At 32.7% G+C, this 20,743-nt stretch overlaps 2 protein-coding genes across 3 annotated transcripts in view; one reads left to right on the top strand and one right to left on the bottom strand.

Moving 5' to 3' along the window:
* The window catches only part of Flo2 (flotillin-2), a 220,877-nt gene that overhangs the window by 70,851 nt on the left and 129,283 nt on the right, over positions 1–20,743 (bottom strand). The window lies entirely within an intron of this gene.
* LOC146540429 (glucose dehydrogenase [FAD, quinone]) lies at positions 280–14,507 on the top strand. The gene is made up of 4 exons (XM_085204377.1): positions 280–405; positions 11,299–11,661; positions 11,946–12,196; positions 12,594–14,507. Exons 2-4 carry the CDS (start codon positions 11,318–11,320, stop codon positions 13,955–13,957), a joined length of 1,959 nt encoding a protein of 652 aa, XP_085060503.1. The 5' UTR covers positions 280–405; positions 11,299–11,317; the 3' UTR covers positions 13,958–14,507.

The raw sequence follows: 20,743 nt of genomic DNA, 5'->3' as shown, positions 1-20,743 counted from the left end.
AAAAAGAAAGGAAATAAAGCATAATTTTTATATTATTACATAGATACTGTCACATGTTGAATACGACACCCTCTCTATCGTCCCAGCAGGTGGGTTCCTTACAAAAAAAACATATAATTGACGATAACAAAAATACAAAAAATCATATTAGTACACAAATTATTATCACATATTACGACAACCCCATTCCACCCCCTACAAACCCCAAAAACCCCAAAAGCTATTAGCAAACCGCTTACAAGCAACAAGTATTTCATTAACATTGACCTCTCACTACGAACTGGGTGTAGAAGTTCGAGCGCGGCTGCGCGCGCGCAGATACACCAGTTGTATAACGAGTGGCTGACGCTAGTGTTGTGTGTTGTTTTTTAGTGATAGTGAGACGATTCGTTGCCTGTTGTTCAGGTAATTGAATTTCTAAACTATATTATATTGTTTTTTTTTTTTCTATTCTTAATATTTCCTGTACTTATAAAGGTATAAATTTTATAATAATTTGCGCTCGCTTGTTTTAAGTGAGCTTTCATACAATATTAAGCTTAAAGTAATATTTAAACTTAAGTAATATTATATTATTCATACCTATATTATAAATTCGAAAGTAACTCTGTCTGTCTGTCTGTCTGTCTTTTACGCAATCAGGGCCAAACCGCTGATTTAATTGTGATAAAATACTCATATAGAGATACTTGAGGGTCTCGGGATGAACATAGGATACTTTTTTTTCTCATATTTGTAATATTTTCGATATATAACAATATATTAAAATATTTATTAATTTGACATGCCATTTATTCCGCCATGTTCATAACAACCGTCGTTGCTAAGCAACGATTTGCGAAGTTTGTTGTTAGAAAACGTCACCCAAAATGAGCTTGCTTAACGCATCTCTCTATTGAAAACTGGAAATAATTTCATAAATATATTTAATAATTCGTATAGTTCAAGCGGGCGTAGCCGCGTTAGGGTTCTCTAGTATTACATATATACAATATTATATTACTTAAAGTAATATAATTTAATATATCAGGCTAAGTTTCGTCACTCGACAAATGACGTATGAAAAGAGGAGAAAAGAGTGTTCTAGCACTACGTTCTCAATTAACTAACCTAACCTGCTATAGGAGATAAAATACAATTTATTTTAAGTAGATACATTCAAAGATATGCATATGCAACTGCACATTTAGTTATGATGAAAAGCTCATAGATTATAGTGCAAATACGAGGTTTTGCAACAAAACTACCATTAACATTCATTTACATATTTCCAATATTTTTCATTAACAACGAAATATTAAATGTTCTAAAATGTTATATTTATCGTAGTGTCGTAATTTTGACATTTATAAAGATGATTACTTGCAAAATGTTAATTGCTATATAGAAATATTTAATTATTTTTTTATTGTTTTCAAAATATATCGTATACATTTTAATTAAATAAATAATATTAATTTGAAATAATTATACTTGCATTCATAACTTAGTAATTTATTTAAGTTTTTTTTTAAAACAATTTAAATTATTTGGAAGAATAAAAACCTTGCTGGCAGTAGGTATATGGAATATTTCATTGTACATAAAAGAAATTAACACGAATTTCAAATTATTTTCTAAAGTGACCTACAAGATAAAGAGTTCTAAAACGACTCTATCGTGTAATAATTGTGTAAACTTATCTATTTTTGTGTTACTTTATGACAGAATAATAATTCATTGTTAATAATTTATTAAAAAAAAATAAAATATATATACATATCCTTACTAAATAAATTACAACAATTGGTGCAGGGTCACAAGCGTGCGACTGTTAACAGCTTGTGAGTTTTATTCCCACTCGAAGAAATTAAATATTTAATAATTTCATTTGCTCGCTTTGGTTACCAAAGCTCAACACGCAATGCCTCCAAGATCCGGCGTAAAATAGGGAACAGAAGTGTCTTAATGGGAACGGTCTATCTTGCCAGGTGGTATGCGCCGAATACAGCTTAAGTTAAAAAAAACACCTTGGCTTATTACATTTTAGCTAATGAGGTTCTGTTAAATACAGTGAGTTAATAATAAATAATAATTATATAATTTAAATAATTGAACAATTAACTTATTATTTTCATATTTAGTTGCATTTCAAGGTATTAATATAATTGGCTACGTTGGAATCCAGAACAAGTCTTATATTTAATTATTACAGAACCTTGTTAGTTTTGCCCTTTACATTGTTAAAACATACAGATTTTTATTAATATTTATTAGTAAAACCCAAACAATAATAGTGAGGCCAGTCGTGGCGCAGGGGCACAAACTTATGAACGTAATCGCGACCGGCTGTGGGTTCGATTTCCACCCGAGGAAATTAAATATTTAATATTTTCATTTCTTCACTCTTTTCTCACTTCTTCCAATAAGACAAAGCGCGGCGTTGAGTCCGACAAAAAATGGGGAACGGAAGTGTCTCAATGAGAACAGAGGCAGAGGGAACCTGCGAGCCTAGTGCTAAGACATAGCACTAGGCTCGCAGGTTCCCTCTGCCTATCCTGCTATGTGAACAATACAGTGTGAATCGAAAAAAATACAATATATAAAAGAAATGAGTTTATGATAATGGAAAAACGTTTATTTATTTTAAAATGTGTATTTATTTACAAGTATTACGTGCGGTTGCCAATAAACCAACCTTGACAAAGTTGTATATGAATATGAAAACTGCCTTGATTTCCTTTCAACTAAAGTTAAAAAAAAAAACAAAATCAAAACCAAATCAAAACTTTTACTTTTTCTATTCAATTCCTTTGGTAACTTCACGTTGTATACTGCATATAGTAGGGTAGGCCTCTGCGCACCTGGACTCTGGGGACTTAGTGTTCAGAGACTCCGTTCCATTAAGACACTGCTGCCCAATTTCCCCTGAATTCTAGGGGCATTGCATGTTGAATGGCTAAACTCAACGCCGCGCTTTGCTACGTTACCAAAACCAAAAAAATAATTGCCTCAAATGGGAAGCGAACCCACAACCTGTCGCGTTCACCGTGCCACGCTTGTGCCCCTGCGTCACGACTGACCATGGAAGATCATTTAAATAAAAAAAAACGTTACTTCTACTCTACTAGATAAACGGGCTTTTCCATATATTAATATACGAGTATATTACCATATAATTTAGTTGTTTAAAATTTAAATTCACTAAAATAACTTGTTTACTACCTGATAATCACCTGATTAACTAATAAAATGCACCATATGCAATGCATATGCCTGTCAAAGCATATATGTATGTTTATATGTATGTCAAGAGCGATCGTTCGTCCTTATAGCCCATACATACCATACGAAGCCAAATATTTCGAAAGAAGGAACACTAAGTAGAACACAAGCGACATATTAATAAATTTAATTTAATAGCGATAATTTTAGATGCAATAAAAAAAAAACAATAATAGTAGTTTTTGTTTTGGTACACGCTTTATCCCGCAAAAAGTAGAGGAGGTATAAGGAGACTGGAAACCTAGTGTTATTCCCATTTCAACACTTCCAATCCCCACGTTGAATGGCCGAACTCAATTAAACGCATTGGCTGGTTACTAGAAGAATGAGGAAGAAGAAGAATTTAACATATTAAATACTTCATTCGAATTTTAAAAATTAAGTCGAAATCGAACCCACAACCGTCGCGTTTTCAGTCACACGCTTGTTAATACCCCTGATGCACGATATCCTCACAAACTATAATATTAAATTAACAAAGGCAATCAAAGAAAGTTATAAAATTGAAATATGATTTTTGGCAAGTTAAAAGCTACTACAGTTCACTTTATCTACTAAAATAAAAGATTTTTTAAAATAAATAATTTACGAATTTTAGACTTCTAGTAAAGGGCCTCTAATTTTTAACAAAAAGAAAAACCGACTTCTAACAACGAACTAAAAAGTGAAAAATAATTATATAAAGATTTTATAATTTTGAAGTCGGTGCCAAGTAAAACAAACAGGCTTAGTAATTAGATATTGTAGTAAAGGTGTTGTAGCATTAGCTTGAAAATTTTCAAAATCAGTTCACCCAGTTAAAAGTTATGAGGTAACAAACATAAAAAAAAAAAAAATACAGTCGAATTGATAACCTCCTTTTCTTACAGAAGTCGGTTAAAAATATATAATACAACTACATTCCAAAAAAAACATTAAAAAAAATAAAAAAATATATCTCCAACTATTTCTTTATTACTATTGCATTTAAATATACAATAAACTAAAAAAAATATATAAACTTCAAATTATTTATATTCTATATATATATATATACGTTTAAAGATACACCGTCCTTCTCCACTCGAATAGTTAAAACGGTGGTTGCACAACTGGTCGTGCGTGAAGCCAGAGCAAGCTTTGGTATTCATAGTGGGTCCACCGAGGACCGTGTCCAAACATCTTACAAATGACTAACATACAAATACTTGACATATTAACTGTTAAAGTAAATTAAATTAAATAGAATTGAGATTAGAAAACAAAAAATTTAATTAGTTTCACGCTCTATCCCGCACCACAGCAGGATAAGCAGAGAGATCAGTTCCCCACTTTCCGCTGAATTTTGGAGGCGTTGCGTGTTGAGAGGCGGCACTCAGTGCGAAGAAATGAAATAATAATTTAAATCAATATTTAATTTCCCCCACTGGTCACCGAATCCATTATTCAAATATACTTATTTAATATTATTATTAATTTATTAACATTCTATTTGTATTAAAAAAATAATATTCTTCAACAACTTATGTATAATAATATGTGCTTAAAGAAATTTGACAGCTCTATGTTTATTTTACAAATATTTGGTTAACTGAATACGTGCAGAACTAAATATTCAATTTTTATACATATTTACATAACATTTATATATTTATTTACATAGAAATCTATTTAAAACTTGAAAAAAAAAGCACCGTGGTAATATGGTGTCCCCTATAATGCCATGACATTAGGTTCCCAGGTTCCCTTTACCTACTCTGTAATATTTGGGTTGCAACGTAAAGGTAAAATAAAACTACTATAAAGAAGTTCGCCATTTCAATTTACATATAAATTAAACAAAAGTGAAGACATATTTCAGCGGACCCACGTGGCTTCGCCCGATTGAACTATACGAGTATTTATAAAATATATTTATGAAATTAACAGTTTTCAAATGAAGTAATAAGAAAATATAAACTTAAATAATCAAAATAATACGAAATAAAATTTCTTAATATTAAAAATAATAACCACCTATTCTTTTTAAAATGAACACTAAAAAAACACAAAAAAATTATTACTAAGAAAAAAAATATTAGTTAACTCGCATAAACTAATTATAACGACGAAATTATTATCTACTAATAAATTACAGTTGTAACAATAATTATTAATTATTAATTGTTTTCTGTAATGAATCACACATTAGCTTTTTATCAGAATATATTAATGCATTAAGACTGAGACCGTGAAACTGAGATCGAACTTGAGATGCCATTTCAATTCATAGATATGTAATTTATGAATAAAAATGGCATCTCAAATCGATGTTAGATTTGAGAGCGAGGTTTATAAATTATCTATGCATATTAGCCTAAATTATCTGCGAAATAAAGCAGCTGACATTAGTATAGTAGTCAGGTAGTTTAAGTTCTATTAGATTGCAACAGCAATAATCTTTCACGTTTGACTTGTAACCGTGGTGAGGTTAGGTTACGCTACGTTTCCAAACAATACTTCATAAACAATTACTTTTTCTACTACTTTGCATATTTATGTAATTTTTGGTAAACTTATCTTAAAATATTAAAAAATTCAGTTTGAGGCCAGTCATCTCGCAGGAGCACAAGCATGTGACTGTAAACTCGACCAGTTGTAGGTTCGATCCTCACTCGAGTAAATGAAATATTTATTATTTTCATTACTTCGCTCTGGTATCGAGGGAAAGCGCGGCGTTGATTTCCACCATTCAACACGAAATGCCCAGAATTCGGCGGAAATTGGATAGCGTTGTGTCTTAACAGAAAAAAAAAACACAGAAACAGAACATGTTACAGAACTTCCAATTCTGTCTTAACCAAATGTGTTCCTAATTTTGAAAACATCGGCATAAAGCATTCCATTCGACAAAAACTTGCAAAATGAGGAACATCAATCTTCAATAGAATATCTTCATCTTACCTGTACCATCAATGAAGCAGCGTCTTTGTAAGCGATATATTACTAACAGCATAGAAAATGTATAAATAAGTTGGCCATTTGATGGATACATGTGACATTTCTTTTTCAATTCGAGGCCAATCGTGGCGCAGGAGCATCAGTGTGTGACTGGTTGTGGATTCGATCCCCATTCGACGAATTTTTTTAAAAATATTTTTAACCGTATTCTGTAAAGGAGGTCCTCTGTACTTTTGACTGGGTGAACCGATTTTCATAATTTTTTTTTTATTTGAAAGCTAGAGCCTCTGCCAACCATGCTGTCTGACATGCTGGCTGACAGCGTGAAGCTAAAAACTTTTTGCTATTGACTATCCAAAACAATATGCAAGATATGATTTTATACTATTACTGGTAAGGCTCAATTAGCCAACTAGGCCATAGAAAATACTATTGGAACACAAACGAACCACGAGAAAAATAAAAAACAAAATAATGATTGAATGAAACTAAAATTATGTAAGGAGTTTTTCGTTGACACGGAACTGTTAAACAAATATATCCAATAATAACAACTGTTTTTAAATAACAAGTTTTATCTTGTTCTTTGGGCAAAAATATTAAATTATTGGAGTTGTCAAAAAAAATATGCATCTTATCCTAAAGATATAAACTAAAGGTATATACTTTTAAGCACCTCAATTATTGAGGCCTTCGTGACCCAGGGCCACAAAGGTGTGACTATAACGTGTCGATTGTGGGTTCGATGTTCACTTGGGGGAATCAATTATTATTTATTAATATTTTCATTTCTTCGCTTTGGCACCAAAGCAAAAGCCCGAAGTTAAGTTCTGCCACTCAACACGGAATAGCTCGAAAAATTCGGCCGAAAGTGACGCAATGTCTTAACACTAGGTTCCCTCTGCCTACCTTAGTGTGTGCTGGACGCAGCGTGAAGCTAACCTCATTTAATAAATACTAAAATGTTACATCTCCTAAAATATAATTACAATATTTTTCTACACAATATATTCTAGAAAATAATTTCACAAAAATTAAAACAAAATACATATCCAACATTACTACTATATTTGTCGTCACAGTCGGTTAAAATTCACTACAGCACCGACCGCCATTGCTGGTGTTAAAAATATATGATATTTACGCGAATGTTATTTTGACATACTCGTATACATTCATATAAAGTGGTTTCATAATGAATGTGAACTTCTACTTGGTTGACCTTGAGTTACTTTCACAGTTTCTTTTTACGAATTTTGTAGTAGTAAGACTAGGTGCAACGCAGGGGCTCAAGTGTGCGATTGTAAACGCTACTGGTTATGGGTTCGATCCCTAATCGAAGAAATAATTTATATTACCTGTAATAAAATATTTATAATAACATTAATAATCTTATAACGTAAGTAAACTAAAGATGTAACAGGTTGTATTTTATGGAAAATCTTATTTCTTTCTCTCTCTCTCCCTCTCTCTGACAAAATTGCCCTAAAAATGGCCAAGTTCTACAGAAAATCTGGAAACCTTTGAAAAATTACAACTGTTTTAGCGTAAGTAATATCATTTATATTAAACGGAATTACTTTCATTCAGATATTGAATAACTGACTGCGGTGACGTTAAAGAAATTCTAACACGGCTTGAACTGTAAAAAAAAGGTGTTTATAATTTCGTTCCAGTTTCAATATAGGCGTTAAGTCATTTCCGAAGTACTTATTATGTAAAGAGAGACAAGTAATAGTAGATATATAATAACAAAGAGATAGAATAAGTTGTAAAATTAAAAAAAAAACTTAGTATATAAATAAGACCTAAAACTAACATATACCTTAGTAAGTCTATTTTAGACGGTGTCATTATAAAGACTTGCTAACATCAACGATTATTTTAGCTAATATGAAAACCTATTAAAAATATATTCTGCAAATGGAAGCCAAGTTCGATATTATGAATATTACTAATGAGAGCTGTGGCAATAAAAAAATGACAACTAACTTTGCTAATTCCGAAACGTAAAGGTCTATAAAGGTCTAAAAATGTCTAAAAAGTTAAAGGTTTAAGTGTCTAAAAAAAATAAGACATTTAGACCTTGTTGTTTTTATAGACCTGTTTATCAAATGACATAGAATTTTATTATTTTTTTAAAATTTTAAACCCAGCATTGAGTACGGAAAGAAACTCGAGGATACAAAGTGAGGCCACGCTTTCATATATTGGATATAATTAAACTGATTCATTTTCAGCATACGTTTATGAGAATGATTTAACCTTCCGATTTAAAACAAGCAATAATAACTTGTTGTCGAATATTAATAATAAAAGATTTTTAAATTTTTAAGTAATATTACCGTGTTAAATTATCGGAATATTACCTAGAGCCCTCGAAAAAAAATCGTGTCTATATGTATTTTTTTTTCAATTTCACACTGTATCCCGCATGAGCGGAGTAGACAGAGGACACTCCATTACCCACCTCCACGACCACTTCCATTTTTACTATTTGAGGTACGGAACCCTAAAAGTATACTGGTGCTGATAAAACTCACAAATTCTATTCTTTATCAGATATATTAAAAATAACGTAAAAAATATTATAGTGTCAATATTATGACATAAGTTTTAAACAGCTTTAATAATCTCATAGGAATTTTACTTAAACTATGTTGTTGCATAAAAACTTCGAGTACCTAAATACCAAAGGAATTAAATAGAAAGTTAATGCATGAGCGGACTGTATAAAAATTATAAAATAAACGCCACCCTGACGCAATCGGGAAGTGTCTGACTAGCATGTGATGATAATAGGTTCGATTAATTTCGCGTGATTTCTCTTCCCGAGCCTGGTTGAAATAAATAGGGCACAGGGGTATTTGGGGTATTGTATCTCTAAAATACAGTTATATAGCTAAACGGGAACGGAGTGTCTTAACTCTAGGTTCCCTTTATTAACTCTACGTGCAGAATGCAGAGAAACGAGAAAAAACTCCTATACTAATTTTAGTCCCCAGTTCTAAAAGAAAGTAAAATATTTTTTTACTCAATTTATAATGATTATTTAAAATACCTAATCATTATTTAAGGCGCTCCGTTTCCAATTTTCCGCTGAATTCTAGAAGCATTGCTGCCGAACTTAACCTTGTGCTTTGCCTCGACACCAGAGCAAAGAAATGAAGAAAATATCAAACATTTCATTCCTCGAGCGGGAATCGAACCCACTACCTGTCCTATTTACAGGTACACTTTGTGCCTCCGCGCATACTATAATTTAATATGAATAACAATATTCTTTTTTTTTAAATATTGCAAAATAAGAATGCATTTACCGTGTGAAATTTCAATTCTAATTATAAGTTGTAACATATCGCGGGATCGTTGCGTGTCAAGGCCAAGAATACGATTAAATTTCTGAGCTTCAATTTCATGCTGTATCATATTATGCGCAAGTAATATGACCATATATTGGACGCTAAACGACTCATTTTTAGGGTTCCGTATATCAAAAGGAAAATAACAGAACCTTATAGGTTTACTTTGTTGCCCTGTCCTTTGGTGTTCTGTATAGAACTGAACAGAAATTAATATCAAATATTCGGGTGTCGGATCGCTAGAAATTAATACAATTATTGCAGAATTAAAAGTCAAACAACCACAACAAATAAATTCAAATCTATTTCATTACTATCTTACCAAACGAGCAATTACCATTAAGAATACATATACCTATATATATTTAAATATTTTATTGTCAATCTTAGAAAATCGTATATTATTAAATATGTATATACATATACATATATATGCAGTATAATATATATTAACGTCGGTACGTGTGAAAGGACTGGGAGAATAATGACTGTATGTACTTATGTAATGATTACGTAGGTACTTCCGATGCAATGATAAATAATGTATTTCACGATCTCTATCAGAACTGTTTATATATCTGGGTTAAATCGTTGAGATGTTAGAGACTTATGCTGTCAAGTTTTCGCTTTTATATCGTACAATATGTTTACACATTGTAATATAAATCTATTCTATATTTATAAAAAAATCGTAAAAGTACTTGGAAGATATTTAAAAAAAAAATATTGGGAACCTTTATTAACCGAACAGAACCCAAAACAATGATTTTAAATTTTTTTGTCTGTTTGTCCGTTTGTCTGTGCGTTTGTTATCGCTTATCTCAGAATCGACTTAATCGATTTAGATGCGGTTTTCACTATTGGATTTTGGCAAGCTTCCGAAAACATATAGGGTTTATTTAATTATAATCGGTTCATAAATAAAAAAGTTATGGCAATTTAAAGTATTTAGTTCGACAAATTTGCTAATTGCCGTGGCAGTTATTTTATACAACTGTTGTACTGAATTGACTCAATCTTTAGTTTTTAATTTCTTTATTAATATTTCTATTTCAAGCGGGCGTAGCCTCGCACGGACCCACTAGTATAAAATAATTTGTAACATGCTATTATGTCTTTTATTACTATTTGATTAGAAGTCTTTGTAACCTCGACGGGATTTAATTAATGTGAGAGGCGATTGCAGAAGCTAAAATTGGTACCCCGTAAATTATTCTATAGTAAGTTAGAATACATATATACAGACATACGTAAAGACTTGCTTAATACATACCTATATCTATATATATAAAATCGAAAGGTCACTCACTCATCACGAAATGTCAGAAACTACATGTGCTAGGAATCTCAAATTTTGCATAGGAGTTATTTATAGGACGTAGGTGCTCGCTAAGACGGAAATTTGCAATATTCGACTTCTAAGGGAGTCTCAAATTTTGCATGGACGTCACTTATAGGACGTAGGTACTCATGGAGACAGAAATTAATAATAACGTAGTTCACACAGGCGAAGCCGCGGGCGGGCCGCTAGTGTTACATATATTTCTATCTACACCATTTTCATCTAGTATACAAAATTTTATATCAATAGAGTGATTTTTAAAAAATACATGCACAACCATTTAATTACAATATCTTTTTGCATTTTATACACTTGGATTTCCATTTAGGATAGAAATAAATTTATGAAAATCAGTAATTTCTAGTTCTAATTAATTTTAACATTGATAATAAACAGAGCTATTCTTTCCAGAATTATGCACTGAAACATCATGGGTATATTAACGACGGTTTCAGCTGCCGCGAAGGCGGCTCTGACAATAGGCGGCATCAGCAAACTTACTTTTATTCCTGCAATGTTGGCAGCTATGGCATATTTCAATTACGATTTAATGGATCCAGAAAATCGACCGTTTAACCAAAAATATCTTAGAGAAGAATACGATTTTGTGATAATTGGTGGTGGTTCAGCCGGAGCAGTATTAGCAAATAGACTCTCTGAGATAGAGGGATGGAAAGTTTTATTATTGGAAGCAGGCGGACATGAAACAGATATAAGTGATGTTCCATTGCTATCTCTATATCTCCATAAGAGCAAACTTGATTGGAAGTACCGGTAAGATTACATTTTTTTTATTATGACTGCCAAGAAACGTTAAAGTGAATAAAAGTATATAATTTGCTACAATATTTTTTTCATATTTAATTTTATTTTATATTTTACTTGGTAGAATAGAAAGGAAAACTCGCAACATGCCCTTACTTTCCATTCTACAGACAGATGACCATCTATAATCAAAATATAAATACTGATAAAACTTGAACTCCAGAAATAATTTGCGTAGCTCGTTCCAACTGAGAAATTACGTAAATTAATAAATTCAATATTTTTAATTTCAGTACTGAATCTCAAGATTCTGCCTGTCAAGCTATGATAGATAAACGATGCAGCTGGACTAAAGGCAAAGTCCTCGGAGGATCCTCGGTTTTGAATACAATGCTATACATCCGTGGAAATAAACGTGACTTTGACCATTGGGAATCCTTGGGCAACCCTGGATGGGGGTACAAAGATGTCCTACCATACTTTAAAAAATCTCAAGACCAGCGAAATCCTTACTTAGCTAAGGATAAAAAACATCACTCAGTAGGCAAGACTATAATTGAATTTACATATAATTAATTAATTTAATATAAATTTTATTATTTATCTAGTAAGCAAGATTTATAGTGTTTTATCAACCATTATGAGTTTAGTATCTACTCATACATATATGCGAGAAATTGCTAGTCCCTTTTTCTTTCGTTTTGTAGCTTCACGCTGTATCTCGCACATAGCAGGTTAGGCAGAGTGAACCTAGTATTAAGACACTTCGTTCTCTGTTAAGACACTTCAATTTCCCATTTTCCACCGAATTCTTGAGGCACTGTTGAGTTGCGGAACTCAAAGCCGCGCTTTGCCTCGTAGTAGAGCGGGGTTTATAGTCGTATGTTTGTGCCCCTGTGCCACGATACCCTGGATTTAATATTGATCATTAAAATTTTCAGGAGGCTACTTAACAGTTCAAGATGCTCCTTACAATACACCAATCGGAGCAGCATTTCTTCAAGCTGGTGAAGAAATGGGATATGACATAATAGATGTAAATGGGGCACAACAAACTGGTTTCGCTTGGTATCAGTTCACTATGAGAAGAGGAACAAGATGCTCTGCAGCGAAAGCTTTCTTACGACCTGTGAGGTTACGTCAAAATCTTCATGTTTCTTTATTTTCTCATGTCACCAAGATATTGATTGACAGAGAGAATAAAAGAGCTTACGGCGTAGAATTTTTCAAAGATGGTATAAAACAAGTAATCTATGCTAAGCGTGAAGTCATATTGTCAGCCGGCGCAATAGGATCACCTCAACTGCTTATGCTTTCTGGAATCGGTCCAGCCAAACATTTAGAGGAAGTAGGAATCGATGTTGTCTATGATTCCCCTGGAGTGGGACGAAATTTACAAGACCATATCGCTGTTGGGGGTATAGTTTTTGAAGTTGACTATCCTATAAGTTTAGTTTTAAATAGACTTGTTAATATTAACTCAGCTTTACGTTACGCCGTGACAGAGGATGGGCCATTGACTTCAAGTATTGGACTAGAAGTAGTTTCATTTATTAACACGAAATATGCAAATGCAACTGAAGATTGGCCAGATATAGAATTTATGATGACGTCAGCGTCAATCCCTTCAGATGGGGGCACACAAGTGAAAAGAGCCCATAGTATTACCGACGAGTTTTACGAAGAAGTGTTTGGTCATTTAACGAACAAAGATGTTTACGGCATATTCCCTATGATGCTGCGTCCAAAAAGCCGTGGATTCATCAAGTTAAGATCAAAAAATCCTTTAGATTATCCAATCATGATTCACAACTATCTAACACATCCCGACGACGTTGGCGTTTTGAGAGAAGGCGTGAAGGCAGCGATTGCCACCGCTGAAACGAATGCTATGAAACGATTAGGGGCTAAATTTAATAGTAAACCAGTACCAAATTGCAAACATTTACCTCTCTATACCGACGAGTACTGGGATTGTTTTATAAGACAGTACACCATGACTATTTATCATCTTTCATGCACAGCAAAAATGGGACCATCGAGCGATCCTATGGCGGTGGTGGACTCTCAGTTGCGAGTTTACGGTATAGAAGGTCTTCGTGTAGTAGACGCTAGTATCATGCCTGCTGTCACCAACGGGAATATTAACGCACCAGTAATCATGATTGCTGAGAAAGCTAGTGATTTAATAAAAGACATGTGGTTACCAAAACAACCAAGGAGAAAACGTAGATCTTTAAAATGTACTAAGACTGAAAGACTTCACTTTAAAAAAATGAAGCTGCAGTGCGACATTGAAAGATGATGACGATTTGAGATATTTAAAACAGCCATAAATATAATTAGCACAAATTTAGCAATGTCAAATAACTATAATATATATATATATATAGCTCAAATGTTTCTAGTCGTTAGTTTTGACAAAGCCTCATCTTATATTATTAGATATGAATCAATAGAGAAGTTTCAATATTTCAATAATTAAATACCTCACTCCTCTTCCTACCCCTATTTTAGAAATTAAAAACAAAATAAGGTTTCAAGTAGCTCTTTTTAAAATTTCGAAATTTTAAGCATCTGAAAGACAGCATTCTCGTTTTATCTCATACAAGTATAATAATTTAAAAATACCTCAAAACGTAAATACTTATTACTAAAACTAGTAACGAGTACAAGAATATTCCTAAAAACTTGTAGTACTTAGTCGTTAAGCGGTTTGGAGTTTTTAATATGCCTACGGAAAATTTGTGGTGTTTGTTTATTTTTGTTCTAAGTATTGACTGTTCATGTAAATATAGTATGTAATAGTAAATAGTGTACATATTTTTAATTATTATAAGTGTTAGTAAATTTTCGTTTTTGTTTTATTTTCTATTATCTAAAACTGAGACTTGAGACGACAAAGACGACAGTTGTAAGTTGAATTCCTACTCTATAGAATAAATTATTTAACATTTTTATTTCCTCGCTCTGGTAACAAGGTAAAGCGCGGCGTTAAGTTTCGCTACTCAACATGCAATGATGGCAGATGGCAGAAAGTGGGGAATGGGATCTTAACACTGCGTTCTTTCAGCGCGAAGCTATAATTTTTTTTTCACGTCCAGATTAAACAAATTAAAAACCTTTTTACAATATTTTTTTATGTCACGGTACGCTTGACATTATAAAAATTATAAAATATTTTTTTAGACATTGTGACATATTGTTTGAGCCATCTATTATCATCATTTGGTACTAAAACTACCTAACCTCGTCAAGCGGATTCATTATAAGCATTTACAAAGATATGACTAAAAAAATTTGTTAATTTTAAATCATTTTAACTAACTAAGTATAAGTGAATTTAAAACGTGGAAATTATTTAACACATTGACATATTGCGTTACATTGTAGTTGTCATATACCAAAAAAAACTTTCTTTAAAATTACTGTCAACATGTACATTGTTTACACATTTAATTAAAATTTGCAGTTTAAAATGTGTATTTAGTTAACATGTATAAAATTATAAAAATGATTATGCTACATTCACAATAAAGATATTTAAAATATCACAAATGTCTATCAACGCCATCTATGCTAACAGTCATGAAGCATTAATATATTAACTGTCTAATAGATAGAGCCCCTTATGTCTTAAGTCATAATTTAAACATTTACGGATTTAAGATTTACTTAAAAAAAAATCAAAGTCAACTTCACGCCGTATCCCGCACACAGCAGGATAGGCAGAGGGAACCTAGTGCTAGGGAAACTTTGCCTCTGCGTCTTTGCGCCACGACTGGCCTCTAAGAATAAGATTTACCTATACACTTCTAAGGGAATTAGGTTTACATTTTTACCAACAACGAGGTTTGTATTTTGTAATTACTTCGCTCTGCTCCTTAGAATTGAGCGATTTTAGAAAACTCTTTCCTCTGTCGGCCCTTGCCCCCCGACTATTTATTGGTGGGTATACAAATATGAAATTTATTCTTGCGAGTTGTCAATGGAAAGAAAGAGTCCTTAATGGGACCTCTCGCGTCGCAGTGAAAATCGGGCTTAAAGCATATAGCAATTTAATAGAATTTAGTAGACGGGTAGGCAGAGGGATCCTAATCCATGCAAGCGCCTATGAATATAATATAGAAAACTTACAACAAGTACAATTTATTGAAAAATTTAGTAGTTGCAATAATTATTTTTATAAATAAAAAAATACAAAATATTCCCACTCGATGATATTAAATATTTCCATTCCTTCGCTCCAGAACGGACCAAAGCGTTGAGCGGCGTTGAGATCCGCCACTCAACATTCAATGCCATTAGAATTTTTCGGAGAGTGTGGAACGGAAGTATGTATGGGTTATAGACGTATCTTTCTTTTTGTAATCTTAATATAGGTCACTTCTATGATATAATAATAATAAGTTATTCATAGTTTACATAATGCGGAAAATATCCCATAACATTTAAAAGTCATATAACACTAGTACTAGCACAAGTTAACTACAATAGAAGTTGCAAGTCAGGCTGTCTGTGCCGAGTCGACACGGGGTCAGCTCCTCGGAAGCAATAAGTGTAAGTGAGTGTGCTAAAACCTATATAATAACGCAGTATTTCAAATAAGTATATAAATGTTAAATTATAATAGGTTCAACGAGGCCAATCTTGATGCAGGGGCTCAAGCGTGTAACTGTTAATTGGAAAGCTCTAGAGAAAATGAAATATTTGTTTATATTATATATTCTTTTCTTCGCTCTGGTTCGGTCAGGCAAAGCGCAGCGTTGAGTTCCGCAACTCAACACGCAATGCCTCCAGAAAGGGCCGCCACGCACCTTTAGCTCATCTGGTGTTACACGAGGTCGTAGCTGGCGGTGATAACATACCCACTTACGCAGGTGACCCGTACGCTAGTTTGCCATGTCTTTTTCCATATAAAAAAAGAATACGGCGGAAAGTGGGGAACGGAGTGTCTTATCACTAAGTTCTTTCTGCCTGCCCTGAGTGCGGGATACAGTATGAAACTACTAAAAAAAACAAGCAAAACTAAAGTTACGAAACGTAGGAATCAATATAAAAAAACACAAATAATATTATCTTTCAAACATACAAAAGAGATTTTAAATAAAATATTACTTGGTTTATGGTAAGTTGAAATAAGTCTGCGTAATGGTAATACGCAATGGTAAGAACATTAAATCATAGTTTTCATCGTCTGTCGCAATAGCTAGAGCTATTATTCCTTGCAGGCGAATATCACGAGTTCAAATTTGAGTTAATAATAAACTTATTTAATTAATACAATTCCCCATTAAGGGCACTCGTGGCGCAGTGACACAAGCGTGTGACTGTAAACGCGACAGGTGTGGGTTCGATTCCCACTCGAGAAAATGAAATATTTAATATTTTTATCTCTTCACTGAGAGTGTGTTAACACTAGGCTCTTTTTCCCTCTCTTGCTACAAGGATACAGCGTAAAGCTGAATAAAAAATGTCATTCCCCATGTATACCCCATCATTAAACGATTAAGGATAATTTAGTTACTTTCTTCCGATACATTTTTGAGCTCTATATTACCAGACAGCTATTATAATCAAAACAAATGTTTATTTTACATATAAAAAAAAACCATATATTTTTAAAGCAGTAATAACGCACGACGACGACCTCTAAGGCAATTTCTGTTAGATATGAAAGAAACACTCAAGTCACTTTCACTTCGTAGATCCGCGCCTGACCATAACAAACGCTCGCATTTTTATTACGATTCATATAAATATGCTACAAAACACTTACTTGACGTACAAATAATTTGAATCGAAATAAAATATATCATATGTCAATCAATTGTTTACCCTTCGTTCTGAATATTTGTATGCTTAACTAGACCAGAAGTTTGCCACTCACGCGGAACTCAACGCTGCGGTCTTACCTTCGTACCACATCGAAGAAATGAAAATATTAATAAGTAATAATTCATTTCCCCTACAAACGTCACGTAACAGTTACACGCTTTTGCCCATGACGACGATGACGACCACACGATTACCATTACATCAAAACAAATACTCTTGATATGTGTGGATATTTAATCATACCTTTGATCACATGATATGTGACCTCATATGTGTGGATGTGCAATTACATTTATGGATACTTGATCATATGTGTAGATGTGTGATCAAATATGTTAATATGTAATCACATATGTGGTTGATTGTATTACTACAAGTGTCGATGTGTAATCACATGTGTTGATGTGTGATCGCTTGTGTCGATGTATAATCACATGTGTTGATGTGTAATCACATGTGTAAATGTGTAAAATGTGCCTTTTAAGTGGTCCTTTAAGCCTTAACCTAAGGATAGCAAGTCCCAGGCACTGCTTTCACGTCACGATCCACGATGACCCCGGTATTGTAAGTCCATGGGGCCTAGTTTCTTCTAAATTAGTCAAACAAAGCCAACTTGGCTTAGTACCCTCTTCCCAAGTTAGCTTTTTTATATTGACGAAATGTATACATTACCTGTAAAAAAATAAAATATTGTAACGTTAAGCCGAGTATGTCAGCCATAGCCATGCCAGCCAGCCAGTCATGCCCGCCATAGAGCCGAGCCAGCCTATGCCGACATTGACAGTTGCCATGCCAGCTAGCCAGTCGTGCCCGCCATAGAGCCGAGCCAGCCTATGTTGTCAATGACAGTTGACGTTTCATTGTCCGGAGAGTGGGAAGAAGTGTATAAATTAGCTGTGTAACGCATTTGGAGTTGATCTAAAAATCTAAACAACTTTTAAATAGAAAAGTAAATAAATATGAATTATATATTTATTTACAGATAAAAGAGATATCTAACTGTACGAGTAATTCACACACAACTTATAGCAAGATTAAATCAATTTTATGACTGTATGATCGGTATCACTTCCAAGTAAATTACTATACTTTCTATTTAGTCCTGTTATTTATACAGGAAGTTGGCGTGGGAGTCTTTAGAGTCCATAAAACTAAAATGAAAGCTGACGCTGCATCACGATTGAGGATAGTCTAATTTGTAGTTAACACGTTTGTTTTAGAATTAAATTGCATAAAATAATTGTATAAGCTATCAACATATATAAAGATTAGGTTAGCTTTAGATTTTTCATCAATTTAGTTCTGAAGTGCGACTCGAGGGAATTGAAACATTTAATATTTTCGTTTCCTCTATCTAGTAACGAAATTAAGCGTGGCGTTGAGTTACGCTATTCATGGTAAATAACGGAAATGCAACAAGAATACGGCGAAATTCAAAAAAGGGGAACGGAATAGAGACCAAAATGTCTTATCACTGATTCCCGGGGTCCCGGATCTCAGGATTCTTATATTTCCTCTTTTAATCTATTTACCAATCTTAAATTCATGTTATACGATAAATTTAAATTCATACATTTTTCTCATAATTTGAATTAGAAAAGAAAGTTTAAGAGTTAAATTAAGCGACATAAAATTGTATAAGATGTGTAACTTTTAACGCATTTAATTGATCACATATACATCACGTAATATCACCTCAATAAATATTTTTAAACATATAATATGAAAAAAATCATAGATTCACATATTTACAAAAAGTCTTTTTTATTATAGTTTAAACTATTTAAAGATAAATAATTATAACATGTTTTAGGTACCAAATAATATTTTTAACATTTGTTGGACATATCAAAACTTATTTTCATCTGTAGATATATTAAAAGGTAGTTTGGCAATAAGTCCTTACCTTTTATTACTCTTAGTTGTCTGAAATTTATTTTAGGGACGTCGCATATTTAATTTTTATTATATTTTTTTCTCCGATTAACTTAAAAATTATGCTTTTCAGACCTAAAGGGCCTAAAAATCATCAAATTAAATAAATCACAATAAAATAATTAAAAATTGGGTTTATAATCTGGTGTTAGCATAGCATCGCTATATCTTATCATCATCACAATCAACAATCACCTTTAAGAAAAGCTGGCGATGATTCACAAACACCGAAACCCCTTCACTCCTACAATTGCATTACAAGAGGTTTTAAAATGTTCAATACTTTTTGTAAGCATTGTAATTACATAATTTTGCTTAAGATAATACAGGGTGTTTATAAAATAATTACATTAACGACTTCCTCTTTTTTATTTTTAGTGTTAACCTGTATATCGCACATAGCAAGGTAGTCAGAGGGAACCTTTTATTAACAAACACTGTTCACCATTTTCCTGTTGTCTAATTCTGGCGAATGGCTGAACTCGACGCCGCTCGACACCAGAGCGAAGAAAATAAAAATATTAAATACTTCATTTTCTCGAGTGAGAATCCAACCCATAACTTGTCACGATTACAGCCATCTTTTGCACCTCTGCGCCACCACTGACCCTGATCATATATTATTAAATATTTTGTGTATTAATTATTTACATAGATACATGTGCGCCCTAAGCCACAGTTATAAATAAATAAATAATTAAATTTAAATATAAATTTTAAGATAGGTAAATCAAATATCAAAATTATAATTATTATTGATATTCAAATAATTTATCTTTTCATTTTAAATGCAACTGGGACGTATCCGCTGTCAAAACTAGGAAGCATATCGGGGCCGTACCGTAAGTTCAAATGAAAATTACTTATATTTTTATCTATTGAAGCCATTGTAGCGCATTAATAAGAAAATAATGTGTGATTATATGAGCTAAATCTACTTTGGGAAATTTTATTTAGTATGTATATTAGCAGAGGGAAATTATTGAGAGAGGTATTGCATATTGATTGGCGGTACTTAACTCTGCGCTTTGTCTCGGTACCAGAGCGAGCAAAAGAAAATATTAAATATTCCATTTCCACGAGTGAGAATTGGACCTACACCTACCTATTGTAGCAAGCAATGTATCGAATTCGTGAAGAAAGTAGAGAACTTGGTGTCTCTAGATTTTCTATGTGTATTTCGTCCTCCCTGAAGCTGAAAAAATTATTTCCTTTGTCTTGACAATTCTTCTTACATAAATGAAAAAAAATAACGTAAAATAATTCGAAACTGGCAAACCGCATTAGACGAATTAAATTATACATAGGAACATAAATC

This window comes from Heliconius melpomene, chromosome 2, assembly GCF_056956725.1.
Source record: "Heliconius melpomene rosina isolate 202511_hmr_F chromosome 2, ASM5695672v1, whole genome shotgun sequence".
In the NCBI taxonomy this organism is placed as follows: Eukaryota; Metazoa; Arthropoda; class Insecta; order Lepidoptera; family Nymphalidae; genus Heliconius; species Heliconius melpomene.
Note: the sequence above shows the minus strand (reverse complement) of the source record. Positions and strands in the feature narration are given on the sequence as shown.